The 24,676-nt window shown below is 25.9% G+C and overlaps 1 protein-coding gene across 2 annotated transcripts in view; it reads right to left on the bottom strand.

Annotated features, from left to right (window-relative positions):
- hth (homothorax) overlaps window positions 1-24,676 on the bottom strand; it is a 188,852-nt gene that overhangs the window by 26,740 nt on the left and 137,436 nt on the right. For both annotated transcript variants that reach the window (XM_065516109.1, XM_065516110.1), the window contains 2 exons: window positions 10,941-11,039; window positions 5,061-5,084 (listed from right to left, as the gene is read on the bottom strand). In XM_065516109.1, the coding sequence (XP_065372181.1) occupies window positions 5,061-5,084; window positions 10,941-11,039 (123 nt within the window). The remainder of the gene's footprint in view (window positions 1-5,060; window positions 5,085-10,940; window positions 11,040-24,676) is intronic.

Below are 24,676 nucleotides of genomic sequence, written 5' to 3'. Positions count from 1 at the left end.
ATGCAAGCAATTATGATGTCAAAACAGCCTAAGGATATGTGGCTGTATATTTTTGTATATGAATGCTTAAAATTTTAGTCTTTTTTTTGTGGGTTAAAAAAACAAGCCACGAAATTAATCTGCATACATGAAATTTATACTTTTTTTTAAACTAAAATTCTTCTAAAAATTTAGTTTTCGAACATGATAAAACATGTTATGAAAAGTTTTAGGGGAATAGCCTCAGTTACATGAAAAATTATGACTTTAAGCTTGTCCCTGTTAGGCTATGCTTAATGCTTTAATTTTTCTCCTTTATGCAATTTTATTATTTTTACGCATTTAACTTTCAAAGAGCTTTTATTTTGTATGTTAATATTTTCGGTATTTAAAAAAGGTTTTATTTGATGAAAGCTTTTGGTAAATATTATATAAATTTAACATTTTTATATTAAAATGACCAATTATTTAATATTTCAACACATTTTTTTAAGTTTTCAATTAAGCAACTGGTTCAACTTTTATTTTATGAAAGCTTTTTGAAATTATTTTATAAATTAAATTATTGTTAAGAATTTTTATTTTAAAATGTTTGTTAAGACTTTATCAAAAGCTTTTGGTCTAATTAGATAAAACTCTTGAGATAAAAATTAAAAATAAGAAAACCTACAAGCTAATGTATTAATTTTTACCAAAAGCTATTATAACACGAAAGCTTTTCTGAAAGCTTTATTAAAAACTTGATAAAATCTTACAAAATTTATTCAGTAAATTTTCTAATTTATTAAAGCTTTAGTTAATTATGAAAGCTTTCAATATATTTTTCAAATAATAGCTATATTAAATTGGTTATATATTTACTTGAAATTGAAAACTTTTAAAGCTTTCATAAAAGCTTTTGTTAAAGTAAAATGTTAAAAAATTCCAAAAAAAAATAAAAAAGTCTTTCACATTCAGTTAAAAGCTTTTTAGAAGTCAACCTTTCCTGAAACTTTTTTAAAAACTAGCTTAAATAATAAATTTAAAAGCTGGGAATTTGTAACGATTGTATATTTCATTAAAATTCAATATTTCTAAAAGCTTTTACTAAGAATTTTATTTACCCAAAAAACTAAATATTAACATATGTCCTTCAAAGTTATGTAAAAAGCTTTAGGAATATTAAAAAAGTCTTTAAAAAAGAAATTTTTCAAGTCAGAAAGATTTTTTATATTTTAAAATTTATTAAGAAATAAAGCTTTTTACAACTACTCCGCAAAACCTTTAAATCAAACATTTTAAATCAAGATTTATTTTTTTAAAAATACCACTGTTGAATTTTCATTTCTGTCAAAAGCTATTTTCACTCCTCATCAACTACTGCTTAAATCTTTAAATGTTTTACTAATTAAACTGCAAGTTTTTCTTGCTCATTAAATAAGTATTAAGTAGAAGCAACTAAGTAAGTATGCAAGTATATGAAATATTTAGACTTTCTTTTTTTGAATGTAATGAATATGTTGCTGAGCTCTTTAAATATTAAAATATCCAACTGTGTACACACTTTATATTGCCACAAAGACCTTGTCTCGTTCATCATCATCATCAACGTCGTCGTCATCAGCACCAGGACCAGCACCAAGTAAGTACCACCACCATCTTCATCAACCAAAAAAGCGATAACGTTGTAGCAAGCAAGCATACAACATGCCACCATACAAACTACATGCAACATACAGCATACAACAACAATAACAATGAAAATGATGATGATGATTCTCTAAAGATGCTAAAAGTGATGTGATATTCAATGAATTGCATTTAGATATGCATGTATGAACATTTGTAGGTTTGAATATATATACCGAATAAATGGATGGATGGCTGGTAGAGAAGAGATTTTGGGCTGCCATCATGGTTGAGTTGGAATATATATATATATGTATATATGCGATAAACTTGGAATATACAATAACAGCAACGCTTGTAAACTTGTCTCCTAATAAAGAACTCAAATTGGCGCGTTCAACAAAACGACATCAGCGGCGACGATGACGACTGTGTGTATGTTTTGTGTAAAAATGACTACGAAACCAGCAAGAGTTCTATAAATTGTATAGGTGTGTGAATATATAATATGAAATGTCATACGAATACAATTTTTGCCAGCCAAAAACCAAAAAAACACAAACAAAAAACATCATGTAATATACAAAATAAACTTCAACCTCCTGTGGTGTAAAGTTGACGTACGATCATGTGGCGGGCATATAAAATAACTATAGATAAAATAACTTTAACAAATAACTAACACAGACAGAGAGCAACTGAGAAAAAAAGGACAGATAGAGAGAGAGACAGTGAGAAGATAACATTTTCAAATAACAGATTTTTTAATTTTTAACTATAAATTAAAATTTCTTTCAAAGTCTTTAGAAACAAGTATTTTGCCCTCAATGACAATTTGTATGATTATTAATTGAAAAGTTGTGTGTTCAAATACAAAAATCTTATAAATTCTTTTTTTGTATTTTTTTTTTGTTGGCCACAATAAAAATTAATGTCACTTGTAGCTTGGTTATACGAGTTCATTTGTTGGTTTGTTTCCTTAAAAATAAAAAAAAAAAATAAAGAAAGAAAAACTGTTGTGGGGCTTCAAGATTTGCATATTTTGTTGTCTTCGTTCAAAGTTTTATTTGTATCTGTTTGGTGTTTTTTTTTTTGCATTTTGGTGTCTTGATCTCAATTTCTTGTCGTAAATTCATGGATAAAAATATTTTTGTTTTGTTCGATTCCAATCGAGTTCTGTTTTGTTCTTTCCCTCCTGCTCCTCCTGCTTGCATTCTCTGACCGTTTCTGGTGGTGGCCATAAATTTGGCAAATTTGACAATTATGAGCGTTAATAATAAATAAAATTGACAATCAATATGGTGATTTTTTTCTTATTTATTTTCTGTAAATAAATTTACATTCGTATGTACATAAGAACGGACAGAGGCACAGACAGTTAGCCGGATTGTCAAACATTTATAAGGTGGGAAAACATGTGTTTAAACACAGAGTTTGAGAGAATTATTAATTCCCAAACCTCAAAAGAAGAAAGAAAAAACTGCTAAAGAAATCATATAAAATAAATAAGATTTTTATATGATTATTGATGTTATTTTTTTTTTGGTTTGTAGGGGTCATGAATTAAATAGGATTAATATTATAAGGAAGAAATTGATTTTAATTGAATTTTCTTATTTCGAAATTTAATCAAATTTATGTAATTGAAAATAAGAGAACATAAATATGAGAGGTAGGTACTTATATATAATGCAAATAATAAACAGCTTTCTTATGTTCTTAAAATAGCAAAAAGGAATATTATAATAACAATAAAAAAAAGGCTTTAAGTTAAAATAAAGCGATTTAATCTAGTTATTGTATTAACAGATTTTTTAAAAGCTTCTTTAAATATTTAAAGCTTAAATACTGTTAAGGACTAAAATAAAAATAAAGAACTTTTAACAAATACATATATATGACAAGCTTTGTAATAAAATTCATTAATTGCGTTTAGTTTAGAGCTTTTTTAAAAACTAAAGCTTTCTAAATTCAAATAAGAACAATAAATAAAACTATATATCAATGCTTTAAATTAAAAAAGCTTTTTACGGCTTTCAACTAATATTAGTAAATTGAAGGTATAAAATATTTTTGTATAAACGCTTTATTAAAATTAATGAACCTTCAACGAATATACATAAATATATATTTAAGTTTTATATAAAAAGCTTTTGAATGAGGTTAGAAATAAAATTCATTAATTTAGTTTAAATTAAGGCTTTATTAAATATAAAAATTTTCAACAAAAAAAGTATACATCTACGCTTTATATAAAAAAGCTTTTTAGAGCTTTGAATAAAAATTTAATTCATTTAGAAAAGAGCTTTTTCAAAACCTTTATTAAAAATAAAGCTTTCTAAATTCAATTTAAACAAAAGCTTTTTTAAAAATTAAGAACTTTCAACAAATAAAACTATATATTAATGCTTTATATAAAAAAGCTTTTTAGGGCTTTGAATTAATATTAATAAATTCAAGGTATAAACGATTTTTGTACAAAAGTGCAGCTATAGAATAGTTACGACTTTATATCAAATGCTTTTGTATGAGCTTTGTAATGGAATTAATTAATTTAGTTTACATTACAGCTTTTTTAAAAGCTTTATTAAACAAAGAAGTTTCAACAATTAGTAACACGTATTTATAAGATTTATATAGAAACAATTTTTCGGTTTGCTTAGTTTCCAAAGCTTTTGAAATTTTTACTTAACTTAAGGCCTACTCATTTGTCATTCATAATCACTTTTTAAAAGATTTTTTTTTGTTTTCATAACAAGAAATTCCAAATATTTTTATTTTTTATTTCAAAATGTTTCTTTGTATTGTTTTTTGTTTAAAACAAAGGTCAATATGTTTATGGATACATCTCCTACGGCTTTTATCCCAAAAAAAACCTAAAATCATTTATATAATAAGTATTTCGCAGGAAATCTTTCAGTTTTTTTTTCTGGTTTTGGTTTCAATATGAAGAAACACCCGCAATCTTAACATAAGTTTGAAAATATCATCTTTATTTTGTTTAAAAGGTATTTCATTTTCTGTTTTTTTTTTTTCGTTTTACTCATTTTAAGATGGCATAACTTTATCGCCCAAAAATAAAAACAAAAACATCCTCAACTTTCAATTCTTACTTCATTTTGAAAAGAAGTTTCAAATCAAAAATTCCAGCGCAAGAGTGTGTGTGTATATTTAGGCCGTGGCTTTAATAATGATAAGCTGGTTTTTAATCAGAAAATTTATAACTTTTGTTAAGGGGCACAAAAAAACAAGCATCACACACATTTAGTTGTAAAGAATATGATAGCAACGATATGAGTTTTTGTTGAGGTAGAAGAGAGGTTTTGGGTTTGTATGATCTTGTGCTGATGATAATAGGTTACGCTTGATCGTATAATTATATGGCGTGTCAGATAAAAATTGTTTTAAATGAAAAGTTTATATAAAAAATATATATGTTATGGAAAAAGTAGTTGTTTATAATAAGGACTTACCACTTGCACTTGTGCCGTAATTGTCTGTAATTAAAAAAAATAAAGAGAAATTAGTTATAAGTTTTATAGGTTTTATACAATTAAGTTGTTAAAAATAAGGAAAAGTTCTAGGTTTAAGCCTAAAAGTAGTCTATACTTTGTTGAGTTATAGAGTAACTAACTGTTTTAGTTAATTTGTTTTTATTTGAAGCCTAAAAATATGCTTTACTTTGTTTTCTAATAGAGTAACTAAAAGTAGCCTATGATTGTTTTGTTTAATTTGTTTTATTTTTATTAAAAATCTTAAGCAGGTGTTTAAAGTTTGGTTTTGTTGCAAATTTCTTAACCTATAATTATATTTTTCCACTCATTTATCATTTAAGGAATTTGTGTGTTATTTTTTGTTAACTTTTTTTTATTATTTAGGGACTTCTAAACACGAACATGTTATTTTTCTAAGCCATAATTCAAACTATAACTTGATTAAAGCTTTCAAATGCTTTAAAGTTTTATTTTTTTTTTAATGTTTGTAGACACAAAAAGCCATTAATCATATTAGGGTTAAAAAAAAAGGAAATTCCCAGGCAATAAGCAGAAATTGTTTATAATATAATGATTTTAAAAGAATGAATTCTTTTTAGTTGCTTTCATTTGTCCCCACCCTTTTTCAAGGCTGTTGTTTTTTTCACTTTTTTTTCTTTCTGTTTATGATTTTCTTAAGCAAAAATCTCTTTTACATTGAAAGACGAAGAAAACAAAACAAAACTACAAAACAATACAAATAATGCATTAAATATGACCTTCTACGTGTTAAATATATTAAATTGTTTATAAATTTATTTGTGTTTTTATTTCAACACAGGCCCAAGTCAACCAGCCAGCCAGCCAACATGTTGAGAGCCAAAAACAGTGTTGTCAACTTTCTTGTTTGTTTATGTCATGTCTCTTTAACCAATTTTGCATACTAAAATAAACAAATGCCAAATAGGCGCGATGCACAATGCATTTTAAATGAATTTATAACACAGCAACTACACAAGCCAACCAACCAATAAAAGCTGATGATAATGATGATGGTTTTTTAAATGGTGGCTAAATATGCATCTTTTTTTTTTTTTTTTGTTTTGAAAAGACTGAAAACAATGGTTTCTTGACAAAAATCAATTAGGCATACAATAAACGTAATAACAATTTTTTTCTTGCTGTTTTTTTTAACAAGCAACACGTATTTTTTATATTTAAAGCATCTTAGAATATTAAAATGGGATCATAAGCAGAAATAAGTTTGAACTGCACTGCAGCTGAAATGTCTGACTGCCTACAATGATGGCCATAATTTTTTTCCTTAATTCTTTATTTCTTAGCATTTTAATATGCTAAAAATGTTTTCAAACAAAGAAGTAAACAAATTCCTGGGAGTTTTAAATTAAAACAAAAAACTCTGCTTTTTTAAATGTAAACGTTTTGTTAAACACGTTTAAATATTTTCAGCGCATTTAAAGTATTTAAAATTTTTAGTTTCAAATAAGAAAAAAAATATAAAGGATTTTCTGCTACAGAAAAACTAAGGAAATTCCTTTAAAAACTTTTCAGATTTTTTCCCTAGAGTTTAAACGAAATAAATAAAATAAAAAAAAAACCTTAAGTGAGAATTAAAGCTTAAGCTTAATCTGCCAGAGTTGCAAACCAAAAAAGAAACTGGAAATTTTTACATTTAAGACGATTATTTATGAACTGCAAGCCAAATGTCATGTGATGCTTACTTAAAGCAAGCTTGTTGCTGTTTATAGTCTATACCTTGGTATCACAATGATGCTGCTGCTGATGATGATGAAGAGCAAGTAAACCCAAAGGCTGCATGCAGCCCATCAAAAGCTCTCACTCAGCCTTAATACAGCTTTTTCATCATCATCATACTCATTATTATTATTATCGTTATAATAATGTCTGTCCCTGCTTCATTCCGTCTGTCCCTCCGTCTGTCTTACTGTCTTTTATACCTTAAATACGGGTATAAATGTTTTTTGTATGTTAACAAACGTGTATCAATGCATGTTCAATAACTTAAATGACAAAGAAATCAAAATGAATGAAAGTCTTATGAAGTTTATTTTTAATTTTCTTAAGCAACCAACTACAACAACAAGAACTACACACAAAAAAAAACTCCATCCCGCCAGACTTTATTTTAACTTTTAGGCCGTTTCGCGTCTGAGTTTCTGTGTGTGTTTCAATGGTGAAGCTTCATATTGTGAAGTGATATCCCCAAGTGATTTTAAGGTGTGTTTCAGGAATTCACTTTTTAGTCATTTCATTTCAAGCAGCAGTATTTTTTTTCTCTTGGTTATTTTCTTTCTTTAATTCCAATATTTTTTCTGTTAAAGACTTAATGTCTTTAAACAAAAAAAAATCTTAAAAAAAATATTTAAGCTTAAAAAAACCCACCAACTTCATCATCATTTTCAATGTACGATTTAAGGTTATTTCACATTTTGGATTTTTAGTTTTATTTTTTTTTTATTTTTTGCGCTTATACGTTTCATCACAAGTTTTAAGCCATACATCTATGGCTTTAACATTAATGTTGGCCACAGCCACCAAAAATAAGAAAAAAAAAACTAAATAAAAAATATATAAGATTCGTGTTGATCATCTTTAACATCATCAACTCAAACGTATCGCATTTCATTGAAGCGCGAAATTATTATGCCTAGTTGGGGATTTTGTTAACAGTGTTTCAGATTTTTTTTTTCATTTTAGTTACAAACAGCTACAAAAAATTGTTTTTAAGATTTTCAATGATTTCTTGAAAAATACTGAAAAAAACAGCCAGCTTTAAAATCCGCAAAAAACACACAGAAAACAAACATATATTTTTATAGCGTAAATAAGAATTTATGGGACAACCTTAAAGAAATCCAAAAAAAACTATAAAAAAAAGACAACTTTCAAACTAACCGACAAAATCATCTTTAATTCAAAAGCCAAATAAATGAAATATTTATACAATTGGTAACTAACTAAATAAAATAACTTTTAAAATCAACAAAAAATTATAAAACTAAACTAAAAAAAATGGCACTAAAGAATTTAAGAATTTCCACAACAAATTTAGATTTTGTTAAAAGAAACCTATTTGCTTTTACATTTCATAGCCTTAGTCAATTATGGATTTTCTAGAAAATAGTTTATTTTGCTTAAAAGTAATTAAAACTAATTTTTTTATATTTCCACTTTTAAAAAAAATTTTGAAAATATATTAAATTTACTTAAAAAAGTCCCTAACTTATTTTTTAAAAATATCTTTAGTAAATTACGGTTATAGTTAGAATATTTGTATTTTCTTTTGAAATAATTTTACACAATATTTTTATTTTCTACTCAAAGAAAAAATTAAACATTTTTTTTCGAAGAAAATTTTTATAATTTTTAAGAAATTTTTAAAACATTTAGCAAAACCTTTAGAAAGCTTGAAAACTTAGCTAATTTCGTTTTTTATTAGAAAATTTTTAGCTCTACAGGAAATATTTTTTATTGATTTTTATTCCTAACAAACTGCTAATTAATATTAATCATACGCCTTGGATAACATTTTATCTAATTTTTTTTAAAATGTTTTTTTTTAATTTTTTAAAAAATGTTAGCTTTTAAAATAATTGCAAAGATGTTAGGTAATTTCAGTTTTAGTTAGAAAATGAGTTTCATAATTATAAATAATATTAAATATTTTTTGAAAAATATTGCTTTAATTAATATTAATCATACGCTGTGTTTGACAAAAAATTTTAAACTCAAAAAAATCTTTAATAATATACAAATATAACATTAGTTTTTAAATATTTTTACAAAAAAAAGTAATAAACCCTTTTTACAATTTAAGTGTTAAAAACCTTAAAGAAAAAAACTAATCCAGCTGGTTTCATTTTATAGTTAAAGTATTATAACAAAAAAAACGTGGTGTAATAATATTAAATTGTTGCTGATTATCCTTTTGGCGGTTTTTTTTTCCTATACTTTCCATGCTAAGTCACTCAAACAGACAGTCATTCACTGGAAATACCCAGCATCTAGCAAAAAAAAAAGTAAAACCAAACTCTTTTGCATATTGTTTCATGGCCTTAAACAAACTATAGCTTAAGTTGAAATTTTTTCTTGTTATTTTTATGTTGGCTATTTTTTGAATTCTAAACAATATTGCTGGCCAGGCTAAAGTTTGTTAACGGCGTCTATTTGTAGTAGAGGCTTTTTTTGTTTAGCCAGCTTTAAGTAGAAGAATGTTGTCTAGAATAATGCAGCCATTTGTTAGTTACTGTTTAGCAAAAATGGCGTTACACTGGCTGCACATGCAACTTAAGCTGAGAATTCCAAATACTGGCAAACAAAAAACTAAATAACAACTGTTTGCAAATAAAAAACAGAAAAAAGAAAAAACTAAAGGCAACACATGCCGCCACCGACGCTTTACTTACAAAACATTGATTTTTTAGAGTTTCCTTTTCTTGGCTGTTAAACGAAATAAAAGCCTAAATGCAACTCTATTTAAAAATGTTTGTTGTTTCGGCTGCCATTAAGTGTTGTTTAAACTCTTGGCAATTCTTTTGTAAAAAGAAATCAAGCAAAAATATCAAACAATTTTTACCGCATTTTAAACTTGTGTTTGCAATTTTTTTCTTTTTTTTAGCTTTTTGTTCAGTATGCCTCATCATGTTGCTACAAAAAAAAAACTAAAAAAAAATGTTGCTGACTACGCTGATGTTACTGATGATGATGATGAGAAGGATGACGTGCCTCTTGTAACAAATGTATGAACATAGTTCTTTTTTTTCTTTTGCGATTTTTTTTCTTATTTCTTTACATTTGAATAGAAAGATCATGAAATCTATGCTTGAAACTCTTCTTATAACTGCAACAAACGTCAAGTGCAGCCTCCAAAAGCTTCACTTATTTAAATATTTTGTTGCTTTTTTGTATTTCGCTAGACATTTTGTCTGTGAATGTATTTAGATTTTTTTGTTTCTTCACTGCGCTGCATTTACTTGTCGAAATGTTTATGCTTCACTGAAAATTTTTGTTGATTTTCATCTTTATGGTTTTTTTTAGTTTCAGTCTGAGATTGTTTTTATATTATTTTTGAAAAGCATTTAATAAAATTAGATTTTTTTATTATTAAAGAAAATGTATTTCCTTTCTTATCTTTTCATGTGTTAATGATGAACTAACTATTTGTGTGATTCTTAACTTGATGATGTTATAAATGAAATGTATGGATTTTAGGTAAGTTAAAATATTGCATCGATTTTAATGAAAACAAACAATTACGCACTAAAATACATATGTTTATGTTACAATTTGGTTAAAATATAAATATCCTTTACAGCTTGATTTATGTTGAAAATTTTCCCTTAATTCTACAAAAACTTTTTCTTTAATTTATTTTTTATAAATCCTGTTGTGATGAACTAATTTTGGTTTTTATTACAAAATTCTTGTTTGCATTCTAAACTATTTTTAATTTTATATTATTATTTTTCATTTAAAAAAATATAAATTTTTTTAATTTTCCTAAATTTTTGTTTAAGTTTTTAAGAATATCAATATTTTTTTAAGTTTTTACAAAGCCCTGAATGGTTTTTTAATTTCGATTTTATTTAGAAAAAATTTATTTCCGCCACAACTATTTTATATTGATTTTTTTCTTTTTTAACCTCTAATTAATATTAATCATACGCCTTGTTTAAGAAAATTTAAAAACTTAAAAAAACCTTAATAAAATGCTAAAACTTAAAGATTTTTAAAATAATTCCTATAAATCTTGAAATTTTGTATCAAATTCTTTATAATATAAAAAAGAAGTTTAGTTTTTTTTAAGTATTTTATTTAATAAATACAGTTTCTACTTACCGGGACTACCCAGGAAGACTGAGGAATATAATCGTCTTGAGGCATCGGCATTTCTAGTATCGGCGGCAGGTGATGACCATTCTCTTCGACACCATCGACCTAAAACAAATTGGAAAAAATTGGGTTAAAAAGATTTCATTTAAATACGAAAAAAAACATATAAATTTTAAGTACCAAAAAAAAATCTACAAAAAAAGTATTAAAGAATTAAAAAACCAGCAAGCAAAGTTAAATATTTTTCATTATTATTATTTGTAACACTTGTCATGTTTATATTAAAAGCTTAACATATCATTGGAAACAATTTTGAAAAACAAAATTTTTATAAAAAACCGCTTAAATAGGTATTATAGATAAAATTGACAGTTTCATATCTAAAATATATAAAAATTGTTTAAATGTGATAAAAGCCAAACAAAAAAAAACAGAAACCAAAAAAATGTGGTATTAAAATCTTAATTTAAATAAAACTTCAAATAGAAATGTAGGTTGTATGTTATTAAATGCTTACAAATGAAACCTGAGTAACATGAAAAGATTGGCTAATATAATTTTTTTTTTATTATTTTTTAGAAATTTTGCGCCGTCGTTATGTCTGGCTAAAAAAATTTTGCCATCCTGTTTGAGAGTTTTTAAATAAAGTTTTAAATAATAATATCGTAATGCTGTTGTAATTTCAAATGACGTTAATAATAATTTATTTTATAACCTTAAATGGCACATAAAAACAATGTTAATAAGAAGTGCCATATAATTTTTTATTTTTTTTAACAAGCGAATGTTTACAACCACCAAACTCTTGGCTTTATAATACTGCATACCCTTAGGCTTTTGGTTTCTTTTAGGTTTGTGCTTTTGTAGTTGTTTGTATTTAAAAAATAAACAGCCAACTTCCTTGTAACCTATTCCTTATTATTAAGGTACACACCTTTATTTAAATTCTTTCGTTTCAGTTTTTTTTTTTTTTTGTTTCTTGTTTCTTTTTGAAGACATAACGTAACATCTACTATTACTAAAATTACTTCTCTGAAAACTTAATGGCCAATTTTCTTTTGGGTGTAATGTGCGTATTAAATTTAATGTTTTTGTGGGGTGTTTATGCGTATATAGTTGAAAAAATATGGGTATCCTTATGTGTAAAGCAAAACAACATAAGTCTATAATAAAAAATATTTAACAAAAAAAAACGTAAGTGACATAATTTTCTGCCTTACAAAAAATGTTAAGTGAATGACCCGGTTTATTTGTTGAAAGAAGTTTGTAAAGAGATGTAGTTGGTTTGTTTTTAACAATGTACAGTGTTATGAAATGTAGTAAAACAATGTACAGTGTTATGAAATGTAGTAAAATAGTACAAAATTCTTATTTTTGCAAATTTAAAAAGATGAGATTAAATTTATTTTTTGTTTTCATGACTTTTTATAATATAGTTTCATGAAAAAATCTTTTTTTGGCAATAAAGCGTCATATGCGGGCAGTTTTGCTTGAAAAAAAGTGCCGCTAAAGCACACCGAAACGATCGGTTTAAACATCGGTTTAAACAAGACAGAGAGGCCAGCCAAGCAAATTTTAAAACCAAGAATTGGAAGCAATACTCCATGAAGATTGTTGTCAAACTCAACAAGAGCTGACAAATTCATTGGGAACTACTCAAGCAGAAATTTAAAAAAGTTTGCCATCAGCAGAACTCATTGAAAGGCAAGGAAATTGGAAATACGAATTGAAGCCGAGAGACCTTGAAATACAATTTTGCATGTCCGAAATGATGCTTGAACGCTATAAAATAAAATCATTTTTGCACCGAATCATTACTTGAGAAGGAAAATGGATGCATTACAATAACCGGAAGAGTAAGAGAGCGTACGTAAAGCCCGACCAATCAGCCGAATAGACACCAAAGCCAAATATCCATGGCCCTAAGGTAATTCTCTGTATTTGGTGGGAGCAAGCTGACCGAAAGGTGGGAAGCTGTACCGAACGCAACTGATTCGTTTGAAGCGAGTATGTACTGCGAAAAATGCCCAGAATAAGAGGCCAGACATGAAACCGTAATATTCCATTATGACAATGCTCGGCCACATTATGCAATACCTGAATAAGAGGCCAGACATGAAACCGTAATATTCCATTATGACAATGCTCGGCCACATTATGCAATACCTGTTAAAAACTATTTAGAATGAAATGGTTGGGAAGTTTTGTATCACCCGCCTTTGCCCCGTCCGAATAATATTTGTATCGATCGATGCTAAAGCCATACATTTATATTTTTACAATTCTAAACATGTGTCTTTAAGAATCCCCCTAATGTTACCTTTCATTTTTAACAAAATTTTCCAATTACCATAAATATCAATTACCTACTTTTATTTGCAAACAATTTTCCAAAATTCTAATTTGTAATTCTTTACCAACAAACACAAAATACAATTCTTATTAAACTTTTTTTTTGTCTTCATACAATTCAGCAGACAATAATATAGACCATATAGACAAGAGTAGAACATACAAATTTTATTTAATAGACTCACGGTCACGACCCCCAAAGAAAATGTTTTCGCACATAAATCTTAATAATTTTTATTTCGTGTGTATGATTTTTAAGCTCAGCGCTGTTTTTTGCGCGCAAAAACACAAAACACACACAAAAAAAAAATATGAAATTATTAAAAAAAAAAATAAAAAACAGAAATACAGAAAAGTTGCCACACAGTCTGTAAGAATATGAGTTGTTTTGCTTATATTAAAGAGTAAAAGAAAAAATGAGTGAAGTTGTTTACAAAAAAAAACTCAAAGCGAATTGTGTTTTTTTGTTAACCAAGGGAGAAATAAAAAGAGAGTTTAAGGAACACTCTGAAAGAGATAGTATGAGTTATTTCCCCTCTTTAGTTTTAATAACAAAACAAACAAAAGATAATAAATTTTCTCAAGAGTATTTATAGGGGAATATAATGTTTTGTTTTGAAAGAGTAATAAGTAAAAGGGAGAGCTTTAAATTTGAATATAAAAAATAGAGTGTAATTATTATTAAATATTTGGTTTGTAATTCAATTTTATTAATATTAATTTATAAATATTTAAAATAATTGTTAAATATTGATAATTTCTTAAAGCTGCTTAAATTTATTATTAATTGTGCGTTATTTTGTTTAGTTGAAATGAGTTATAGTTTTGCGCTCTTTTTTTATGTAATCATTCAGCCATTTTTCCATTTTGTATTTGCAGTTTTTCATTTTTTTTTATTGTTGTTGTTTGTTTATTTGTTTTTGCGTCTTGTGTTGTTGCTTTTTCTTTAGAGCTTTTTGCATAAGTGTTGGTATTTTTCTTTTTAGTTTTCGTTTAAGTGTGTAGTTGTTGTATTTTTTTTTTCATATGGCTGTCATATGGTGGCTTTAAAAATGGGTGGAGTGTCATTTTGTTTTTGCTCGCCGAGACAACATGACTTTTCTTTTCATTTTTTTCCTTTGTTGTTGTAGTTTTACTTGCTCTAAGAAATTTTTTTTAAAAAAAAACATCTTTTTGCTGTTTTGGTTAATTGAGTAATCGGGAATTTTTAGATTTCACAATGCCGTCGCTTTAATTTAAATTTCTTTTAAAATATATTGGAAAATTTTTCAAATATTTTTAATTTTTATTAAAATTAAAGAAAATCTGTTTCATTTTTCTTTTTAATAAATATTTTGTAGCTATTGGTTTTTGTTATTGTTGCTGTTGGTGTTTTTTTCATATTGTTTTAAGATAAAATTGTATTTCGAAAGTGACAGTTAAAATGATTTATCACTTTGTTTCGCGCTGCTGTTGTAGAACAATTTGTGTGTTTGTTTGTGTTGTCGTTCGTCTGTGTGTCTAAAACATTAGAATGTTGTTGCTGTAGATGTTTTTTGTTTTGTTTTAGGTTTTGTGATTTTTTGTTCTGAAAAAGACCCTCTCTAGAGTCTACTAATAGTAATTTTTTTCAAATACTATGTCTATGTTTTTGTGTCTTTAAACAGTTAACACTCGTTAAACGGCTGTTATTAGATAAATCAATAAAATTAATTTAATTTTCAATGAAATTGTCCAAAAAAAAAAAAAATATAAAGAATTTTGCAGTTTTAGTAAATTATTAATAAAATGGTCCTTTTTTAGGTAAAAGACAAAAGTACTTTTTTTTGGTACTTTTTATGCAGCTTTTTGCTTAAAATTTGTATTTAAATTCAAATAAATATTAAAAACTGAAAATTTTGTTATAAATTTGTTTATAATAGTTTATATAAGAACATTGAATTTTTAACAGCTAAATGTACTTTTTCGCTTACTTTTTTAGTTTGTTCAAACAAAAAGCGTCGGCTAAATATTAATTTCAACAATTTTATATATAAAATTCAAATTTCTTATTGATGACTTTGTTTCTATTAGAAACAAATTGAAAATTCTGCAGTTTAAAACAACTTTTTTGTAGCTGTTGAATTTTTTGTAGTTTAAGGAACTTTTTTTGTAGCTGTTGGTACTTTTTTACTTATTCGGATACTTTTTTCTAACAAAAAGCATCGGCTAAATATTAAATTCAACAATTTTATGTATAAAATTCTTCTTTCTTATACAAGACTTTGTTTTTATTAGAAGCAAGTTGAAAATTCTGCAGTTTAAAATATGTTTTTTGTAGCTGTTGAAATTTTTTGAAGTTAAAGGAACTGTTTTGTAGCTGTTGGTACTTTTTATAAAAATTTAATAACCTTTTTACATTTTAGGTCTTCTTTTAAACAGTAAAATTTTTAAATTAAATAGTTTTTAAGAAATTTTGTATTAAAGCTTTAAAATCCTGGTTTCTAAATATCCAGGTACTATTTTGGGTACTTTTTTATTTGAATTTAAATAAAATGTGTTGTCTGTATATGAATAAATGAAGTATGAATAAATTTACCTAAGAATTACTGTGTTTTAAATTATAAATCGTAAAATGTAAAAGCCAGGGTACTTTTTTTTGGTACTTTTTACTCAAGCTCAATATGTGTGTATAAATGGACACGAAATATTAGTTTTACGCATGTTTTAAATATGAGTCGTTAATTAGTGGTTAACAATTTTAGTAAAATGTAAAAATCTTAATATTTTTTAATAAATTAGTACTTTTTGAGGGATTTTTTTACCCTTTTTTAAGCAAAAAGTTTAAATTTATCCTTAATTTTAATCAAAATGTGTCAGCTTAACATTGTTAACAATGATTTATTAAGTATAATGAAATTTTCTTTTACTAAATTTTAGCTAGAGTAGTTATCAATCCAAATCTTAACAAAATTTGCACTTTTTCAAATGCTTAAGTATTTTATTATGATACACTTTGCCAATACTCCTTATTAATATATTTTAAAGAAGAAAGTGTCAATATTGCTTTACTGATCTTGTTAAATGGTTTCTCTTAGTTCTTGGTTCTGTGACGTGATAATTTCTTAAACTTCTGGTTAAATGAACACAATTAAAAATAATTAAAAAGTATCAAAGGAATTTGTTTTGAGAAATATCTATAGTTTTATACACTTTTAATGGAAAACAAAAGGAAATTCAGTTTAGTTTGAATATTAAGGTATTTTTTAAGGGTTATTTTTCCCTATTATGGAATGAACACTATTAAAAAGAATGAAAAAGTACCGGTAAAAGCTTGTTTAAAGAAACTTAAGAACATGTTACCTCTTTTCCTAAGCTTTATTTATTAAGACAATTCTTTCTTTTTAAAAATAAAGGTACTTTTTAGAGTACCTTTTCTGGTTTCTATTTAAAAATGTATGTAAATAAAATAGCTTTTAAAATAAATATTTCTAAAGGAAAGGAACTTGTGCTTTAAATGAATACAATTAAAAATAATGCCTTAAATAAAGCTGTTTTTAAGAACTTTATTTAAAGTTGATTAAATTTAAACTTTTTTAGTGAGCTAAACTTTGTTTCTACACTTTTTGTAAAACTGTAAAGTAAATACAGTTTTTTGAACAATAAAGTACTTTTTAATGTAGTTTTTTATATAAAGCCAAAAATACATATATTTAAAAATGAGTCTAAACTTAAATGAAGATTAAAGAAAATTATTAAAAAGTTTTCTGGTTAAAGGTACTAAACTGTTCAAAGTGTCTTTCTATTGGTACAAAATTGTACCTTTTTCTTATACGGCCGTTAAATTAGCGTGATTTTTAGTTCTTTATACTACATAATAACAGAGTGTTTGCAGTAAACACCCCTACACTCATCATTAGAATGTTTTTATTTCTTGCTATTTGCTGTCGTCAAAGTTTTTAGCGCAAGTGTTTTGTTTCTCTAATATAAATATTTCATTTTTGTTGATTTTTTTTCCTAAATACATAGAAAGCAAAAAAAAATGAAACAAAATGTAAAAATATACAAAGTCTATAGGAAAATTTGTTTGAATATGTATAAAAAAATATATAATTTTCTGAAATGCTTAAAGCAAATTGTTTTGCTAAAGCTTACTGTTTATAAACATCTACCAGAGATTTTAATAAACCATATAGAATAAATGAAAAAAAAATATAAATGCGCTTTTTTCTCTTTTTTTTTGTAACAATTTGAAATAAACTTTAGTTAGAGAATGAAGGAAAAAAAACACAACATAAATTACTTTTTTTCCACACAATGTCATTTGGAATTGTTTTTTTTTCTGCTGTATTTTAGGAATTTGTTTTATTTATTTTTTTTCTGTATGTTCCTTCTAATTTTTTCATTTGTTTGGTTGTATGTCTGTTGGAAATTGTTTCTTATTTGTTTGTACATTTATTTATTTTCTAATTTAAAAAAAAATGTTTCTAGTTTTTGTTATTATTGTTGTTGTAGTTGTTTTACGTTTTGCATGAATTGCGGCAAAATGATTTATGTACCGTAAAAATATGTATGAATGTACAAATGTTATGCGTTTAATTTCCAAAACGGAGTGAGTGGGATAGAGTGCTGCTTTAGATACATATACAACAATTATAATAAGTTTTATCATAAAATGGGGAAATTCTTTATTTGTAACAAAATATGGATTTAATTAAAAAAAATAATATTTTTCAAATTAAAGCTTAAATTTAATTTTTTGTTAGACTAAAATGAAAGTAATTTTGGTAATTTTTTAAAGTTTCTAAAAACTTATATACATATGTATATTGGCAATGGAATACAATGAAGACTAAAACTGAAGAAACTTGGTAAACTCAATAAAACTATATGTTTTCAGGAACAAAAATACTAGTTTAGCCACAAAATTTATGAACACAATGCAACTGTAGCCATTTTATAAAAAATGTTGCCTAGTTTTAGGCAACATTTAAATACGAATACATTTATGCTTGTCACAACAACAAATTTTGTTAATGAAACAAAAACAAGAATAAAACTGAAGAAATTTGGTAAACTCAATAAACTATATGTTTGCAGCAACAAAATTACTAGTTTAGCCGCTAAATTTATGAACACAATAAAACTGTAGCCATTTAAAAAAAATGCTGCCTACTTTCAGGCAACATTTTAATGCGAATGTATTTATGGTTGCCCCAATAACAAATTTTGTTAATAGAACCCAAACAAGACTAAAACTGAAGAAATTTGGTAAACTCAAGTAAAATATATGTTTGCAGCAACAAAATTACTAGTTTAGCCACTAAATTTATGAACACAATGAAACTGTAGCCAGTTCTTTAAATATGTTGCCTACTTTTAGGCTAAATTTAAATATGAATACATTCCCCCTAAAGGCCTTTTCCCCTTTCCATTAAAATTCTGAGTTTTACTTTATGGTCAGTTATAAATATTTTGTGTTGCATCATAAATGATGCATCATCTCATCGACCGTATGGCTTGAGGATTATGTGTTTGACCAATCAATGGTTGTTAAATGTATTTTATTTTTTTTTTGTTTTGCTCCTGGCTATATGTGTACTTCCTTTTTCTGTGTGTGTTTTTTTTCGCAAAAATTATATATTATCAACCCCGTTTTTTGCCACCATTTTTGATAAAAAACGCAGATGCGTTTGTTTTGTTGTTTTGCAATTTTTTTTTTCTTCATATAATTTAATAATTTTGTTTTGTTTTTATATTGCGTGTATTTTTGCATTAAAATGGTTGGTATATTAAACAAAAAATTTTGTTTAATATAAAGTTTTACATAATGTTTTTTTGTTGTTGCTTTTTTCCTACATTTTATCTGTTTATGGCCGAGTTGTTTTTTTTATAACTACACATACATATAATTAGGAAATTAATCTGTCAGATTTTATGAGGCAAATAAATAGTAACACAAGCTTTTAACCCATAAACAAGGAGTTTTCAACAGTAAAAGAAATTGTCAATATTATTTGTACTGGTTATACATACAAATTTAATATTTTTAGAAAATTTTAGAAGAAAAATTAAGTGTGAATTTCTTTAAATCGAAAGTTTTGGAATGACAAAAACTCAGTTTAAAAAATATTTTCGATTGCTTTGCTAATTGGAGCATCCCAATTTTTTCTCAATATTAAGGAATTTCTAATTAGTTTGCTACAATCTTAAAAATTTGTCCAAATTTCCTTTTTTTATTTTTTAAAACGTTTTGCTGGGTTATTAACATTTGTGCACAGTTTTGTTTTATTTTAATTTACAATTTTATATTTCTACTTATTTTAATTTTATTTTCCTTTTTTTCGTTGCTTTATTTATCATACATATGAGTGAAATGCTGCTGTTTGCTGTTTGTTTTTGCTGCCATCAAAAAAAAAAAAAAGAAATTGAAACGAGAAAAAGCTCAACCAATTGGAAAATTTACACGTGAAAATTGTGAAAAATTGTTGTGGTTTTAATTTGGTTTATTGATGTGCTGTTGGTTGGCTTATATATGGCGCAAAAAAAAATAAAAACTCAAACAACAAAAATTTGGTTGTTGGTAGACAAAAATTTAGATTTTAATTTGTGTAAAACCAGAAAATTATTTTCATGTAAAACAAAAAAGTAAAATATTTAAACACAGTTCTTTTAAATTTTATTAAAAATTTAAGCAAAATTAAACTAAATTAAAGGGGATTTGTTAAGGTTAAATTTAAAAAAAAAATAAAGCCTACTGTTAGGTGCTCAACTAGCTAATGTTTGATAGTTTCACATATAAACCTTATAATTTTTAGTTTTAAACTAGTTGACCGCCCCGGCTTCGCCCGGTAGCATTTACTAATGTTAGTTCTTCAAGTTTCTCCAACCCACATACACCTGCCTGCAAATTTATTTGAAAATAAAATATCTATATTTCTACTGCATACTTTAGGGAGCTTTTTTATTACATTTGACTGGACTAAAAAAAAAATTCAGAGTTTTACCCGGAATTTCTGAATTTTTTTTCTTTACGAACCATCTCCTGAAAATTTCGAATCGAATAAAAAAAAAATCAGCCAAATCGCTCCAGCCGTACTCACGTGATGCCATTACATACATGGACCATTTCATTTTTATATATTTACGTTTGTATTTTAAAGCCTACTTTTAGTTGTTAGAAATTGCTAATACTTAATATTTTGTACAAAGTACATACTGGACTTTATCAAAGAAAAGTAACTATGTACATCAGGCATGTGATTTTTAAACTTTTTATGAAAATTTCAGTTTAAAAAAAAAATTTTTTTTGTAAATTTTTTAAAATCTGAATATTTTGAAAAAACATTTAAATTAGCATATGGATTTTTTGAAGCCTACTTTTAATTGTGATTTCTGACTAAATTGTTGCCGAATTTGTTGCATTTAAGTTAAATTTGTTTACTTTTCAACACTGTTTAGTTTTATAAATTTTTTGAAAGCCTGCTTTTAGGTGTTTTTAGAATTGGATCAACTAAATACCTCAACTTTGTTTGACAAATTAAATCAATTCTTTCCATACCTTCCTAGTTTTTTATTATTATTTCTTGTTTTTTTATTGAGTTCAAAAAATCTCTTTCAAATTTCCTTTAAATTGATTTAAATTTGTTTTGTTTTTTTTTTTTTTGATAGTTTGGAAGTAAAAGTTCATTTAGTTTCATTTAAATAAAACCAACCATTAACCAATAGACACGTCTGTCACGACCTCCAATTTTTGTACTACAAAACCTGTGTACACACCACATACAAACACCTTACCTCTACTAAAACCATTCAACCAAACCAAACCATATTCTACTGCACAGCCACCAGCATGGGTGGTTTGGATTTGTTAGGAAAAAAATAGTAAAGGCTTTTGTTTGATTTTTGTTTGCAGCTTAGAATTGTGTTTTTTGTTTAGATTTTTGTACAAAAAGAAAGCAAAAAAAAAACTACCATAAAGTGTGACATAGGCAAAGTGTGACTCCAAACAGTCTCACACAGAGCCAACAAAAAAACAAATCCAACACCATAACTCGGCAAACAACCCAGCAAACACATAACCAATATTCACTAACAAAAAGTCATATAACAAAGAAAGAAAAAAACAAAACATACATATAGTTTTCTGGGTTTTATTTAAGCTTCATTGATTTTTTATGAAGCTAATAATAACAAAAACAGCAGCCAAACCAAATATTTTAGTTTGTTTTAACAAACTCAGTTTTGTTTTAAAAATTTATAAGGTTTAGTTAGTTTAATTGAAGAAAATATTTGCTCAACATATTTAAGGTATAAATAATGCCCGAGAATGCATTTTATAATATGCATTCAAATAATGATATATGATCTTGTTGAGCAAACAAACCCCCAGCACGTGGCTGCTGCTGCAATATAACTTTTCTGCCTTTTTTTCCCAAATAAAATGCCAATGTTTAAAATGTTTAAAGTAATTTATCTTGTGTATAATAAAAATAATGATGATGATGAGGAGGATGACGATCTTTGTGTTATTATATTTAGTAGAGGGAGTATAAGCATGAGCATGTTTTGTATACATATAGATATAAATTACAGCCTGCTTTCTTTGGCATTTGAGTTGCCCAAATTAAAAAAAAAAAAAAATAAACAAAAAATGTATCAATTTACCTTAAAAGTAATCAAGCAGATACCCATATTCATACATACATATACCAACAGGCAAAAATTTAAATCGTTTTTGTGTGATTTTCCTGTTAAATGGACATCTTTTTTACATGTAATATATATCCTGTTCCCACACGTCCAAACACCTTTAATTTAAAATGAATTTCTTTTGCTTTTGTTGTATGTACAATATTTAGTTGCTGCAACTCAAAAGTTTCTTAACCCATGCGTAATATTATTTGCATGATGCATATTCTTTACATTTTTATTGTACAATATGTTTCTTTCATTATTATTACTCTTGCAGTTGTGTAGCCTATACCAAAAGTATTTCTTTTTACTTTTTTTTTGGGCTGGTGTTGTTTTATTATAAAAAAAAAGTAAAACATCCACATCTTTTGTTGCTTTGTTGTGGGTGAAAAAAAAAAACGAAAAATAAAGCAAAAAGAATGCAAAAGTCTTGGACAAAGATGTTATGATGAGGTTGATATTTTGCGTTTTACTAAATTTATAAACAAGAGCTACATAAGTTGGAGAAATGCTCTAACTTAGATATACAGTTGGTAACAATACAAATATTTGATCAAATATATTTGAACACTATAAATTTGTCCAAGTTATATTGAAAGTTTCCATGAAATGTCTCTTTGATTGAATAAAAACCCAGTTTCAAAAAATGTTGCCTAAATTTAGGCTTTAAAAATAAAAATCTGTGAAATGAGCTCAAGTGTTTTGGAAATTACATATGTATATGGAAAAGCTTTGGAAAAATCCTTTAAAAATTAATGAAAACTTAGTTTAGAAAAATATTGCCTATATTAAGGCTTTCATAGATTTTAGATATTATTCAAATTCGTATGATAATGACAGAAATCTCTTAAAAAGTACATAGATACCAATTTTACAAAAATGTTGCCTTAGAAAGTTAAAAATACGAAAAATAAAATTAATATAAATTTATATTTTAGCAAATTATATTGAAAATTAACAAAATTGAAGTTTCAATAATGTTTGCCTATATTTAGGCTTTAAAAAAAGAAGACTAGAAAAAATGTAGCTTATGATGATTGAATTTTAAAATTTTAGCACATTATTTTAGAAAGATTAAAAAAATTTCATTTAAAATTAACAAAAACTGAATTTCAAATAATGTTGCCTATTTTAAGGTGTTGGTAATTTTCAAAAGCTTAAATTTTATTAAAACTTTAACAAGATTGCAGAAAATCATTTAAAAAGTAAATAACAAAAAATTTTAGAAAACGTTGCCTATTTTAAGGGGTTAAAAAAATTATTTTTGAAGAAATTTTATTAAAAAGTTTTAACAAAAGGTTAGAAAAGTTTCAAGAATGTGTTCTTTTTAGTAAATTTTATAAAAAAAAAATCCTTAAAAATTCATTTAAAAAAATATAGCTTGAGTTTTTAATTTAATTTGGATTTTATTAAATATTCAGAAACAATGGTTTTGTATGACAAATAATTCATTTAAAAGTGAATAAAGTCAAAATTGTCAAAATTTAAAGTTTTTAACGAAATGCAATGAAAAACTAGATTTTCAAAAACTATTGCCTAAATTAAGGGATTGAAAAATTTAAAATTTAGGAAACTGTAAAATATTTTTGGAAAAATATAGTTTACAGGTCATGAAAGTCGTTACCACCAAAAAAACATTAATAAAAAAGTGTTGCCTAAATTTAGGGGTGAGATTAATTTTAAAATGTTTCAAAATGCTTAAAATTTGTAGAACTAAACTAAATTGAATTGCCTTTTAACCATTTATAGACTATTTTGTAAAAAGTCATGAAGCAATTCAGTAAAAACTATAAAAAACTTAATTTTCAAATAGTGTTGCCTATATTAAGGGATTGACAAAATCTTTAGTCAGAAAACCATAAAATTTTGCTTCTAAAAATATAAATTACGGACTATGAAAGTTGTTTACTACAATATAAAATAAAATGTACTTTCTGCAGCCTACTAATGTGTCACTGAAGTGCTGTTTTAATTCGTTTTTTACTAAAAATAATTCTTATAATTTTTTTGTGTCTTTCTGGTATCTGTCTTAAATTTACTTAAATGTTATTATTATAATTTTTGTCGCTGTTTAACATTGCTCAAGTGTGTTGTAGCAAGTACAACAGCCATACTTACATCCAGCGCATACAAGCTGGTGTAGAGCTTTATGGTTTCTGGTGGATAGCAGCACTATACGTCATACAGACTTATACTCCTCATACTTTTTGGTTGGTGTTCTATACACTACTTTGCTTTGATGGTTGAATATCTTCTTTGTCTTTTCAGATACTTATTTAATAATAAGAACATGTATACAAACACTCATACGCAAGTAAGAATTTTTGTCATCATGATATACCTCGGCTGCAGCTTGTTGTTTGGTGTTGTTATTTTATTATAATATTTTTTTTTTTTGGGATATTTTAGTATCCAGCAAGTACAATATACAACACCAAAAAACACAGAAAAAGAGTGTGACTAATATAAACATACAAAAGGCAAAGTTATAAGCTAAAATGACAGTTGCGACATGTTTGCGTAGGCGTCATCATCATCATCATCAAGAACAGCATCATTGAGATTCATATTATTTTTATTATTATTGTTGTTGTTACTGGTTGCTGGCTGGCTTGGTTGCTCTAGTGTTGTCTGCTTCAAGGAGTATATTTTATTTAATATTGTTTTGCATATTGTTGTGGATATGTTTGGATATTTAGTGTAATGTAATGTATATTCTGCTAAGTTTTCTGTCTTGG

Source organism: Calliphora vicina, chromosome 1, assembly GCF_958450345.1.
Source record: "Calliphora vicina chromosome 1, idCalVici1.1, whole genome shotgun sequence".
NCBI lineage: Eukaryota > Metazoa > Arthropoda > Insecta > Diptera > Calliphoridae > Calliphora > Calliphora vicina.
The sequence above is the reverse complement of the archived record's forward strand: the minus strand, read 5'-3'. Positions and strand labels throughout refer to the sequence as shown.